This window comes from Episyrphus balteatus, chromosome 2 (genome assembly GCF_945859705.1).
Source record: "Episyrphus balteatus chromosome 2, idEpiBalt1.1, whole genome shotgun sequence".
NCBI lineage: Eukaryota > Metazoa > Arthropoda > Insecta > Diptera > Syrphidae > Episyrphus > Episyrphus balteatus.
The window spans coordinates 125,611,886-125,626,753 of record NC_079135.1 but is presented as its reverse complement, the minus strand read 5'-3'; the positions used below and the strand labels follow the sequence as shown (position 1 = coordinate 125,626,753).

Genomic DNA, 14,868 nt, shown 5'->3' with positions numbered 1-14,868 from the left:
TCGTTTTTGACATATGTAAAATGACATTATCTGTATTAATTCAGCTGCTACATGTGCATTATTATTATGTGAAACTGCTTAATTTTATAAAGCACGAAAAAAGTTTTAATAAAAATGAAATTATGTGAATAACAATAGTATAACTTCAATCACTTGAACATGTGTTCCCACATTCTTTTTTAAATATGCAGCAAACAAGTCTCAAATTAATTTTTAAAAATAAATAATTTAAAGTAGGGAACCTTATAATGAAAGCGATCGAAAGTAAGTTTTCCGGTGATAATCATCTCAAACGCGGAATGTAGTTTGTCTGTCTCTTCAGCACGTGCTTACCAACTAGTCATTGTCGAATACAAACAAAACTTGTTTATAATTAAATCAGACCATGATCTTTCTTACTTCTCTTATAAAAATACCCCTTAAATTTACACCGGACATTTCTAGCTCCTGGTAGTCTTTTTTTTTTTTTTTTTGATTCTCATTGATAGTGGTGTACATTTTGAACATATCCTTTTTACGTATTTACTTGTATGTCAACAATTTCCGTCAAAAACTGTCATTCGATATTCTCACAAAAACATTCCATAGGCATAGGAAAAAACCACCCGGTGACATTCTCAAAATTCAAAAAAAAAAAAAATGTAACTTCGGAAGAAATATTTAGTTCTCATGTGCGTGCATGAAACTTACTTATGTGAACACTGCCAATAATTTTATTATTAGGTTACATGTTTCACTCTCCTGTCCGTCTGGTTCTGTTTGCTTTCCACCCATTCGTCTCTGTTTTACTGGCTGGTGTTGTTGGTAGGTATGTTTGTTCATTAAACCGTATAAACCAGTTGGTGGTCTCTCCCAATAAACGGAATAATATGGTTAGTGATCACGTTTGCTTGCTCATGTGTATGTTGCTATGAGTTGCGTTTGTCATTGTGTTGTAGATTCGTCCAATGTCGTATGGCGGTAACAAGTTTTGAATGTTTCATCAGAGTTCCTCCAAAAAAAATATAAACATTGACGTCGTTGTATTGTCAGTTAACATGTTATAACACATTCGTCATGTGCATACATTTCAATTTTTAGAATTATGTTCTATGCTGTGCTGATAGGGCATTTAAGAAAACTCCTCTTTAGTTGTCATTCAGTATTTTTCATTTTCTGTGATTGTATAACATACAATCGGTTTTTTTTTTTGGATGAGTATAAATGTCAAAGGAAATTTGTCATTTCCATATTCATGTCTACGAAAAACTTAAATATTTTCAGTTTATTTGGTAGATATGGGGTTTTCATTTTTCTTCTCACGTGTTATCACGTTTTGTATCTGGCGGAAGTGACGTCAACGCCTACCCCAGTTAATTTAAATAAAATATCTGTGGACAAAGAAAACCAAACCAGTTTTGACATAAGGAGTTACAATTACGATTGATATTGGCCACAGGGAATCTCGTTTAAAATGCAGTTATATTGTCATCTTCGTCATTTTTGTATCAATGACGACATTGCCTGTATGAGTATTTTGCGGTTTTTCGTTGACTTTGTGGTTACTCATTTAATCATTGTCATTATTGATGTAGCTCGGTCCCGATGTCAAGCTTAATCAAATTTCAGTGACGGATTATAAATTTACTCTTAGGGCCCACCAATACTTCAATTGAAACAAAATGTAGGAAATGTGAGTAAAGCATTATATCTTGAAAGCAAACAGAGCCTGTGGAGAACGCTGAAAAAGTCAGTTAGGTCTATTTTTATCAAAAATAATGTACAAAACTACACAGATCCCGAGTACAAAAACAGGAATTGGGTTAAAAATGTTGAAAAAAGTAGAAATATTTCTGTTTTAGGTAGTACCCAAACAGACCTATTATGACTGCATTCAAGTGTTATTTTCAATAAAAGGGTTTAATGCATCCAAAAGTACTTGACAATTATTGGAAACCAACCATAATGGACCTATTCAGAAATCTATAGGATAGAGGTTTTTAGCTAGATTCAAAAAAGTACAAGTACTTGGCAGTAGGTGCTTGACAACTGACAGAAGAGAAAAGGAGTCACCAGAGAACATCTGTCAAATCTTTTTCGACTTTTTTTAATTGACAATCAGAGAACCAACCACAATGGGCGCGTTCAGAAATCTACTTAATGCCAAAGTTCTGCTTCGAAGCCCAATAGGCTTGTTCACCGTGTGGCATTTAAAAGTTAATTATTGGGATTGAAATTCGAATAGGCCAGTTCATGTTACTGAGATCTGATCCGCTAACAAAATCCGGCCATGTTGACTGTCACTTGCTATCTTCGCGCGTTGAAATTCCATTCTTTAAAGTCGTGATGCAATGACGAGTGTTTTTTACTTGCAATATTGCTTCTTCTTTCTTTTTCTTTCCTTGTTTTGAATTGATGTTTACCCCTTATCTTTTTTTTTGTACTTTGCTTTTGATTTTTTGTAATGTTTTTAATGACAACTAAATTAAGAATTCCAAACATGAACAAATAATAATTTTTCATTTCAAATGATTTAATGTTGAGACAGTTTTTTTTTTTCTTTCTTACTCTGAATGCAGAGATGAGATTATAGACGAATGACGTTTGGAATATATTTGAAATGAAATTTATTCAAATAGTTGTTGGATATTTAAATTTATGTGGGGTCAGTTTTCGTGTTTTTTTGTTTTGTTTTTCTTCTTTAAATTCATAATTGTAATTTGTTTGTTCACACGCAGAGAGCGCAGTAACAACTCCACTAACTCAGTATAAAAGAATAATGGGAGAAAGTATTTTTCATTATATGATTACCTACTTAACATGCTTGGGCAAAAAAAAAAAAAAATGTTTAAATTAAGTTGTGGTTAAAAATTTTTACTCTCTTAGTGTGGTTTTGCGGTAATCTTGCAAAATTAATTTCTGTCACAATTAAGATGTTTTTTTTTTGCTGTTTGTTGTTAAACAAGCAAATGAAATGCACTTGTAAAGATAAGAAAAGCACAGCTTATTTAATGTTTGCTTTTAAATTTTTTTTTTTTTTTTTGTGAATAGTAGCTCGTATCGTGGGAATTTATGAATAATGATTAGTCAATTAACTTATCAAATATGTCTAAGAACGAATCGTCAGTAAATTGCACTTCCTTAATGATTTTCCTATCCTGTTTAGTTTACCCACGTGAAAATAAAAGCCTAATTATTGTAACGCAAAGCCAACAATTCCCAATTCTTTGGGAAAGGAAGTCAAATGCAGACTGATGGAGTGATTTTTCCTATCTCTAATACATTGTAACGCTAAATGTATTGAAAGGGAACGCTCCGGACGCTTATCCACTTTCAATAAGTGACGCGGGCCACAAACAAATACAAACACGTGCGTTTTCTTTGGTGGCACCCATCAAATGAAAATGAATGTGCATGGAAATTAATAAAACTGGTGGAAACTAGCGCCCTCTATAAAAGATTTACGTTTGGCAGTGCACAAGATTAGGGTGAAAATTCCACGCATTCAACGAAGGTCACCAAACACTAAGTTCTGAATTTTTAGAGACTTTAGAGATGTCATACAAAGTTGGGTGACATTTAGGTGATATTTGGTTCTGACCATTCAGAGCCTCTAAAAATTCAAAACTTAAGTTCAGGTGGCCTGCGTGGTTGGGGGGATTGACTTTATGACATAATGTATATATGTCAAAATGACATCTACCCATATTAACCAAGCTGCTATATGTGCATTTGATAAGAGTGAATTTCTGTCACACTTTTTTTTCCTATTATCTACGGCAAGTGAGAAAACCAAAAAACAGATTACCTAAATAAAAACAAAAAAAATCTTACGTAACCCAATTAAACTACACATATGCGTTTGCAAGCTTGAATAATTACACTGCACAACAAGGTTTTGGATGAATAAACTATACAATACTTTTCCAAGGGTTTTTGGTGTGCTGAACTCGAATCCGGTTTCAGAAATATTCTATCAGCTCTAGTTTTTGAAATATTGCCATTAGAAAATGCAAAAACACGTTTTTTGGCTGATAGCTCGGGTCAACAAAATTTGACTATTTTTATTATGAATAAACCAAACTATACTTTTGCAATAGTTTTCGGTGTGCTTAACTGGAATATGAAGCCAGAAATATTCTATCAATCTTAGTTCTTGAAATATTGCCGTTAGAATTTGTGAAAAAAAACGTGTTTTGACTGTTTTTGAGGTTATGCTATGATGTGGGATACCTTATTTCAACATAATTTTTAACCGGTTCTATAAAAACTGTTTTTCTTCTTTGAAAATCGGTTTAAATCTTTCCGATATCTGTTTTATTATCCGAGATATCTTAAGTTTAATTACGTGTGTTTTGGCTTATTTTATCAATAACTTTATTTCAAACTGCACTAACTTCAAATTAAAATATCTCGGAATATAAAAAAGGTATCGCAAAGATTTAAACAGATTTTTAAAGAAGAAAAGCAGTTCTTATACAAACCTTCAAAAAGAGTTTTGTAAAAAAAATTCCCTCACATTGCAGCATAACTTCAGAAACAGGTGTTTTTGCATTTTCTAGCGGTAATATTTTAAAAACGGGAGCTGATAGAATATTTCTGAATTCGGATTCGAGCTCAGCACATCAAAAACCTTTGGAAAAGTATTGTTTGGTTTATTCATCATACAAAAACTTTAATTTTGTTGTGCAGTGTTATCAAACATGATGCTTAATAAACCAAAAACAAAAAATGATTATAAAGTTCTCTGGCACACGACACTTTATTAAAATTGTTCTACATAACGATAACACCCTTTGATATGTGATTCTCTCATTTTCAATTTGTGCTCTCATTAAGAAATCTCAAAAATCCACCCAAGCGTATACGAAATGGAAAATGATTCTAAAGTAAAATACAAAAAAATATTTAAGCAGGAAAACCTTGTTTTATTATATATAAGAAATGATTGAAAAATTCATCTAACTATACAAAAAACAACAATAAAAAAACATCGACCACGACGATCACACATAGATAGTGTCGGCATCTTTACTTTTTTAGAACAAAAATTATCATCAACCAAACGACAAACAAACACAATTGCGATTAGGTACTCGTGCATGCATCACAAACAACAACAACGACGACGACCACGATGTCGTCGTTGTTGTATTTCATTGTGTTGTTTGTGCTGCTGCCCGGAGGCGTCCTTGTTTCTACATACAATTGCTTAACTATTTAGCGGCAGTGTTGGTCACTGGTCGTTCGCCATCACCATCTCTAGCTCTAAACTCAAGCACCGCATCATATGCACGCTATATAACATCCCTAGTTGCTTGCCAGTTGTTGTAGACTAGAGGATTAAGTAATATCTCGTTGAAGCTCTAATAATAAAATATATGTACACACTTTCTGTGTAGACTATAGAGCCAGAGTTATTAATAGAATTATGTTCGTGAATTGTGATTTAGAATTGTTGCTTCTCTGGCTGCTGCTGCTCTTCTTCTACTTGGAATGTTTTTAATTCTTGATTGCTCAGTTGATATTTTTGGACAGAAGTAGATAGTTTTTTTTTTATGTACATACAATCTTAGTATACACGCACCCGTGAGCAATGAGTTTTTCTTCTAGAACTTCGAAATTCGAATTTAAATTCGAAATTCGAGTTCGAATTTGTAATTTTAAATTAAAAAGTTCGTTGCTTGGAAGATATAGCATTTTACGGTCATATAAAGATCTACATAAACCAAATCGATACCAAGGAGATGATGATGCAGCAGCAGCAGTCAGCAGCAACAACAGCCAGAGAGCAGACAAATTTGTGTATTCAATTCACTCTATATGACTGTATTGAGTGAGTTCCACTTTTTTTGTTCGTTGTTGTTGTTATATCTGCGTTGTTGCTTTATTATGGGGCCCCGCAAGTTAACCGTCCGTTCTACATTTATATTCTCTCGCGACACACAAACGTGTCCTTCACCCCAATTGGCCGACAGTATTTTTATTTATTTATATTTTCTGTGTTCGGCAAAAAGGAAAATCATTTGACAGAAACAAAAAAAAACAGCATACACACAAATATTCTGCACTGCACCTGGCAGCACTGTTTAAATGTGTGTTTAGCGTTTAGCCCCAAACGTGCCTTATAATTTCAAATTAGTTTAATAGAGTTAGTTAGGTAGTTCAAAATAAATTGTTTTTAAAATAAAACATCTACATGAGCTCAGTCGAGTCGTCCCCTATACATAAATATCTGTATACACTATATGGTATAATTTGTACACATGAATGTATCTCTCTATAATATAAAAATAATTGTGGTAAAATAAATTGAAACAAATAACCCTGATGAAGGAACATTTGACCTATGGCATGATTTATGTACGTATGCTGCTTCATTTGTACGGCTAAATAGATTTAGACAAATTCAGCGTTTATCTGTTGATTTATTTTTAAAACGTTTTGCTGAATAAGTGCGAGCGAGTATCTTTATATAGATATTATTATGATGCTAGCGATCGGTGACGAACAAACAAATAAAAATGTTTTAATTTGAAGGCTTGTGCCATGCATATAACATTTTTATTTTATGTCTTTTTTGTGTTGTTTTTTTTTTTTTTATTCAATCAATTATGTTCATTTGTGTTTTGATTAATAACGTTATTATTTTGTATTGAATTGAATTTTAATCAAATCATATGCATCATGTTTTTTTTTTTAAATAAATAGAAGAAAATCCCCTGAATGTCTGTAAACACGAAAAACCATAAATAAAATAAGTTCACAAACAGATCTATTTGGTAGCCGATTGACTGTTGAAGTAAGCAGTTAGATGGGTGCAAATTGAAGGCATGCACGTTTGTCATTTTGTCTTTCTTCAAATTTATATTTTTATTTCATGGGACGTGTGTCACACAGGCACACGCCACTTGCAAGCTAATACCCATGCAGGCCCAAATTTTGCAAACGATTTTGCTTCATTTTATAGAAACTATCACTTGCTACTCTAGTTGTACCTCTACTGGGCCGAAAACGTTCTGCCATTTACCTTACTAGTTAGCATTTTGAATGTGTTAGTAAATATGTTATTGGTATTGCCATTTGTATGACAGAACTTGCACGTCGTCGGTCCGTTTGAATAGAAAGAAAAGTAGCATTTTCTGCAAGTGAAAAACGATTCACTTATCTGAAAGGAATGTAAATTTAGGAAGACGAGTGAATCGAGTTAGGGAGATTTTTCTTGCCTTATTTTCCAGTAAACTTTCCAATAAAATTGCCTTAATTGAAAGGATTTTTTTTTGAAACGCTGCCAATCAGAGACGCGAAACTAAGCTAAATCTTTAGCCCCTAACGTTTCTTTCTGAGTTGGCGCGATAAGCTTACAATAAGCGACTTTGATGTCAAGTTGAGGGAGTTCGTTATTAAAGGGTTTTTTGAGAATCAAGTTCCTAAGTGGGAAAACTATTTCAGAATAAAAAAAATCCCCTAATTTTTGCACATTTTTATTTTGACGCTAGATGGCGCCCTATGAGGGTTAAAGTTTTTTCTCATTTGAAATAAGTGTAAGTTGACTAATGAGGTAATTTTTTTTGGATATTGATTTAAAAGAAAAATAAAACATTTAATGTAGACAAGAACCTCAGCAAACATATTTCTTTTAAAGCTATATCTAAAAAAATGAGCTCGTGGGGCGCCATCTAGCGTCAAAATAAAAATCTGCAAAAATTAGGGGATTTTTCTTTATTATTTTGAAATATTTTTTCCACTTAGGAACTTGATTCTCGGAAGTAAGTTTTGTGCAAAAATAAAGAAAAAAAAAACCAATTCAATTCAATAGACCGATTTTGTTAATATTTTGTAGAGTACGGCTTCCAACTATCAATTGATAAATTGAACGAAGTTAAAACTCAATATTTTTTAAAACTTAATTTATAAAACTTTTGGCTATTAATGATCATTCTCATAATAAATTATGAATAAAATATGATATAAATATTAATAAATAAATGGCCAATCGCTTAATAAATTAAGATTGTAAGAGAACGTTTTTAATATTTATCAACTATCAATTGATAGTTGTTAGTCTTAATAAGTGACATGTTTGAAAGACTTTTCTGACTTACCAAAGACGGCAAATTAAAAAATTTGACATTTAGGGCCAATTTTTTCCAGGACTGCAAATTAATTTAGCTCCAATGAACCCAAAAAGTAAACTCTCATTTTAAAAATTTGCAGAGTAGAATGTTAAGATTGTAGAGCTTACTCTGGTTTTACTTTAACCCCGCACTGAAAAACTGAGGCTTACAAACCAAAATTACTTCAGTCATCACTTTATGGCGATGACTCACGCAATCATTTTGTTCAATTTCATGTTGACATGAAGAACGACCATGATCCTGATTCAAACATTGCATAACGTATCTGAGTTTGATTCTGAACATAATTTAAAAAAAGAAACAAAAGACAAATGAAGTTAAATGAGAGGATGTCAAAAATATTAATAGAACTTAATTTAGCGCCTGATGTGTTATCAAACAAAACAAAAACAAAAAAATGAAATCGAATTAAATCTGCAAAACGACAAACATAAATATGCCCCACATTTGATTTAAACGAAGCCAGTAATTTGCTAGGCTTAATTTATAGTGATTCATGTCTTAACGATAATCACATAAGGCAGCTTAGAATTAAATATTAAAATACAAGAAGAAAAAAAAAAGTCTCTTTATTTGACTCACAACAAGCTGAGTCTATTGCTGCTCCACTGACACATTGGCCATGACAAACAATTTTCCGAGATACATGCATATGTGTGGTTAGTTCGTTTCCAAAGCAGCAACAAAAAAAGCTTCTACTCTGAGACTTGTTTCTCATCTGGCTCGTTTCGCCACAAACTTAAAAAAGCCAACAAAAATGCACAATAGATCATGATTAGGTTAAGTCAATTAAATGGTAAATTTTCCCATTTTGTTTCAAATGATATTATTTAAGAAATAATATAAAGGAAAGAGGAAATTTTATATCAACACACTAATACACACAAACAATATGAAACCATTGCTGGAATTAATAATCTTAAGTGGCTCCTATTTAAGAAAATGTCAGAAGAATCTTCGTCTTATTCTTCGTTGTTGTTGTAGTTGTTATTGTTTTTTGTCGTTGCGTTGATTCTCTTCGTCACTTCCTACGATTTTTAATGCAAGAAACCCCCCTCCTCCGGTAGGTTGGGGTAGAGAAAAGGGGTTTAGACAGATGTAGCAACAATAATAATGATAATGGACGAGTCTGGCTGGTATGTTTGCATATACTAATAATAAACAGCTGAGCCTGAACGTAATTGAAGCATTTTGTAGAGAAGCCTCGCTCTCAATGAACTCATATTTCACACGATTAGCATTGTACATTACGTATACATAATACACACGTTTTATAATAAGTGACGAGCTTCATCAAATTGACTCGATTGCTTTTTTTTTTTGTATTTTGTTTTTATTTTATAAAGATTTTAATAGTTTTTGCCTTGCATTTGGCATTTGCCTTCCTTCCTAAACTCGATTACTCTGATCAAATTAAAGATAATGATACCGCAGGTCTTACATTATTTATTTGCGATGAGCATAGTTTTTGTAAAATTTTTTTTTTGTTCATTAATATTCGACGTCATTTTCAGTTGGTCATAAAAACCTTGCATAAAGTTTAAAAATATGAAAACAAAAATTAATATGTAATCTTTTTTATCACAACAGAAAATACTTCGGTTTGGGTTTTTAAAAAGATTTCTATTGACCGTGCGATTTAGGACGCTTTTGATCCACATTACGATAAAAAATGCGGACCTGAGAATTTACAAAACGCAATGTTCACATTAAAATTTATCTCTTTCTTATAAATAAATTTGTGGCACTACATGTCATACACTCCATGAAGTAGCTAAGCCTAGGGACTAACAACTCTCAACAATTCTTGGGTCGACGAGTTTGAACGGTTAAACGGAGATGGACTTTTTTATGACAATGATAATAATGGAAATAAATCTTTTTGTTTAAGACGATGGAAGCAGGGAATCGAACCCAGACCTTTGACTTCATAGTCTCTCTTTTTTCTATTACTTACAAAAATTAGAGCCAAATGTATTATTTATTTTGCTAGCGGAGACACATTTATAACAATTTTTTTCTTTTTTGTATAACAGTTTAAGGACATCAAGTGACAAAATAGAAAGACAGTTATTCGATTTTTGCCTTGACTGTGGCGAGGGGCCTACGTTTTATCCTCCAGAAATCAAGCTGCAGGTACTTTAAAATAAGATTGAAAATCGAGTGGGGATATACACTTTAGTGTCGACAGAAGTCGCGGCTGTCGGCGGCGAGAGGGCATGGTTTTGCTATAAGCTAAGCGACAATTGTGTTATGATCATCGAAGATCACTTTATTAGTGGCCAGTCAAGCTGCTGAAGTGCTTTTTTGAAAATTTCAGAAATATTCTCTTAAACACCAAAAACTTGTACGTTTCTTTTCAGAACAGACTCATTAAACAAATTTGTTAAGAAATTTATAATCAATAAAGTCTGGACAGTCAAACTCGCTTTACTAAAAATGACGTCACAATTTTTGTTTGCATTGAAGAAACTATTTAGTGCCTTCAACTGGTTGAATTATTTACAGAAACTGATGTAGACATTACAAAAATTTCTTAGAAAATAAACAACATAGTTTTTGAAAATTATTTTTCAAATAACACGAAATCACGTTAATGCACACACACAACCGTGTGAATCGAGAAAAGAAAACAAATTTTTGCCGGTCGGAAATGTTCCATATAAATAATCTACCTACTCTAGAATTTTTCTTCAAAGAATCAGTTTTGTTAATCTTCAATAAAATAACGCAAATATCAAATTTTGTATGTATGTATATAGTATAGTTTTTCTACGTTCTGGAAAATGTTAAATAATTCTTTGCTTGTCTTATCGGCATAAATCGTCATGATTTTGAAATGTACTTAGAATTAAATAAACATTTTATTGGTTATCATTTTTAATGACGTGACCAAACCATATGTGTTGTGAAGAAGTATGAGTTTGTTATTAATGTTGTTGTTATTCATTTTGTTTTCTTTTTTTTTGTTTTCTTTTTTTTTGTTTTCTTTTTTTTTGTTTTTGTTTAAGAGAGATAGTTTAAAGTCCGATAGAAAAGCATCAGAGGTCATAACTCACAACATGTTGTCTTGATTTGTTCATTATTTTGTAACATTTTTTGTTCATATTTCTAGAACTCGTTGAACTTTCATAACATTGTTTAATGTTCTTATTTAAGTTTTTATTTTATTTTTGAATTAATCTCACTTTTCTTTTTTTTTGTAGACTAATGTGAACGTTTAAAAACTTATAAGAACGTTTTGCTATAAATTAAAAACGTTAAACAAGATAAACTAGTTAATAGGTCTGTTTAATGAAGAAAATCTGGAACAGAACAGATCAAAACAGCGCAAATATTCTTTCAATAAATCATAATAAATTGGATAATTTATTCACATTTTTAATATTTCTTCATATTTAGAAAATACTAAAGAAATTTCCATTTTTTTGTAATTCATTTTATCATATTTCTGTCAAAATAAAACAAATCAGCTGCTCCTTGATACATCTCACTAATTTCCTCTACCTAAAAAGTAGGAGCAGACAAAATTGAACTAAACTGTACTGAAAAACTTCATAGAACCCAAAATGATAGTTTGTAGAACGGTTTAGGATAAGGTTTTCCTTCTTGGAACACACAAACCTGTAATTTTTGGATCTTTTCTGTTCTGACCTAATATATTGAACTTTATTGTGTAATATAAAATGGTCAAGATATTGTTTATAGAAAAATACTAATGTAACCCGAAATAAAGTCTTAGCTTTTAGGAAAACCTTTAAACTTTGTATCTACAAGGACACTCACTGTTTTCAAATTTCTATAAAGGGTAATATTGTCAAACGTTTTATATCACGGTTTTAGACGTCTTCACGGCAAGTTTGTTATAAGACCTATTTCGCTTAAATCGGGGTATGGGACAATTTTGTATGAGACTGCAAGGTCACTAATGAAGCAAAATAGGGTCCTCGCAAACCGCTTTAAAAACACTTTTGGCTTTTTTGAATGTAACTAAAAGCCCTATTCTGCTTATCAGTTCACGTGAAAGTATAAAAAGCGTTTAAAAGATGGTTAAAATTAAATTATGACAAAACTAATTTAAGATTAATAAAATTCTCATCTGTAAGCAGAATGTTTTTATTCTTATTCCTCGCGTGCCACTGTTATCGTCGTTTTCGTCTTTCCAGCCTTACATGTTTCAGGAAAGGAGTTATGAAATAACCTGTCAATCTTCAATCATCTATTCAGTCTTTAAATGAGTCTTTAAGATATTCCTATTTTCTGGACATTTCTTTTAAGATTTTCTTAGAAATTACCCCCGGAAACCTGTTTTTAAGTTAGAACGAATCAGTGCAATAAAAACCGAATAAACGAACATTCATAACACTTAAAGAGGTTTTGACCAGTCAAAAATTCGGTTAGAACTTGACCCCTATTTATCTATGGATTTCAAAATTTTGAGTTTGCGTTAAGATACGAGTAATGTAGTTTCTTTCAGAGTTCTGTTTTTGCATTTTGCATTTAAAAATGCGTTAATCTAACAAACTTATATTTCTTTTTATCAGACTTATTTGTTTTGGTTTTACATTAGCATGACATTTTTGTTTTTAAACTGAAAACTAAAACCATTGCTTTTTCTCTCTTTTCAGACTGTGTTTCGAAAAAAATCGAAAAATTAAAAAAAACAAAAAACCTGCATACAAAATACAAAAAAATAAAATTTGTATTGGAATGAATTTCAATTGAAACATGGACGCATACAAACCACACACATAGGAGCCTTAAAAAAGAAGACAAAAAAACAGTATTGCACTTTCTCATTTCAATAAACAAAACCAATATCTGAAAAGCTTAGCTTTTTAAAAAATATTGCAAACAATACAAAAAACACCTTAAGGAGAAGAAGAAGAACAAACAACTTTTAAATCAAACTTAATCCATCTAAAGATATTATTTGCATATCAAATAACTTCGAATCAATTAAAAAACAAAGACATACAAGTCTCGGAATTTATACATGTTGTATATGAAATCCAAAACACAAAGCAATCACAAGATATCAAAATCAACAACAACAGCAACAGCATTAAAACATCTAGAGACTACAACTAGAGAAAGAGGACAAAATAAAGCAATTTTAATGTATATTAGTAACAATAGTGGCATGGCTACCTTGTTACAACAAAAGAACTGTATGAAAACTCTCACAAATGGCGGTGGTGTCTCTAATCCAACCAATAGCAATGTATCATCATCATCTGGCGGATCCACCGTCATTAATGGTCCATCTGCGTCAATCAATGCAAATGGTACCAATACCATAGTCACACATCATCATATCCATAATCATCATTCGGGGAGCATTATGAATGCAACAACACAACAAACCCGAATGTTGAGACCGCACGAAATGGTCAGCATACCGATTGGCAGCATTGTATCAACTGTTGGCAGCGGTAATGGCAATGGCAATGGTAGCGGTAGCGCAACACAGGGTGCTTTTCTCGTCACTGGATATCAAACGACATCTCATCATCATACTAATCATCATAATAATAATCATCATAGTCAGCCATTGACTGATCTGAGTGTATTTACAAGCAGTAGTCAACAACATAAAAGTATGTATAGCCATAGTAATCAGCAACAACATTACAATGCCTCCTCGTCCTCAGTCACAGCAGCGGCGACAACAACAGCATCAGGAACCACCACACAAACTCGATACTTTTCACAATTTAGCAATAATCACCACCAACAGCACCCACATCATCAGAATGAGCTGAATAGCATTCTATATCCAGTATCGACGACGTCCTCTGGCACAAATACCGTCAACAGGATCGTTTCGAGTAATCTTCATTCAGCATCTTCACCCGCCGCCACAGCCAATAGCAATTCGAATCTTCATTCGAATGCATACAACACAATTGTGAAGCAAGAGCTTCACCCACCGAACTCCTCTTCTTCAAATCAGCTTCCTCACCTGCAAATTAATCAGCCTGCTATCAAAACCGAGCCGCAATTTGATGAGCAGCGGGTCAATGGAGATAAGGAACTGCAGACTTTTATACCAAATGGTAATCTTCCTTCCACCAACCTTCCCAATGGAAATGCTACTGAACAAGAAGTTGCAACTCCACCAGCTGTAATAGAAGAAGCAGAACCAGAACCAGAGATTGATATAGTTATAAATAATGTTGTGTGCTCGTTTAGCGTGCGATGTCACTTGAATTTGCGTGAGATCGCATTGCAAGGTTTCAATGTGGAATTTCGACGTGAGAACGGTATGGTTACTATGAAATTGAGGCGTCCATATACAACGGCTTCAATCTGGTCATCGGGACGTATAACATGTACTGGTGCTACATCCGAGGATCAGGTTGGTTGTTTTTATATTTGTTTTTTGTCCGAACTGGTTTTTCTAAAATATGTAATTTTTTTTTTGCTTTAAGGCTAAAATTGCGGCTCGCCGCTACGCACGTTGCCTTCAGAAATTGGGATTTAGAGTACGCTTTAATAATTTCCGGGTTGTAAATGTTTTGGGCACGTGTAGTATGCCATTTGCCATTAAAATTGTCAACTTTTCGGAGAAATACAAAAAGGAAGCTAGCTACGAGCCTGAATTGCATCCTGGTGTAACATACAAGTTACGATACCCTAAGGCCACATTGAAGATCTTTTCAACTGGAAGCATTACTGTTACTGGTAAGTTATTATTTTGTTTTAATATAAAATGTTCATATGTAGTTAGATTATCTAATTTAAAAGC

General features: G+C 32.6%; 1 protein-coding gene across 3 annotated transcripts in view; it reads left to right on the top strand.

Moving 5' to 3' along the window:
* Nucleotides 1-14,868, top strand: part of LOC129911377 (uncharacterized) — a 42,793-nt gene that overhangs the window by 21,490 nt on the left and 6,435 nt on the right. For 2 of the 3 annotated variants that reach the window (XM_055989166.1, XM_055989165.1), the window contains exons 2-3: nt 12,746-14,478; nt 14,552-14,804. In XM_055989166.1, coding sequence (XP_055845141.1) covers nt 13,114-14,478; nt 14,552-14,804 — 1,618 coding nt within the window. In that variant the 5' untranslated portion in view covers nt 12,746-13,113. The remainder of the gene's footprint in view (nt 1-12,745; nt 14,479-14,551; nt 14,805-14,868) is intronic. The other variant, XM_055989167.1, reaches the window with a different exon arrangement.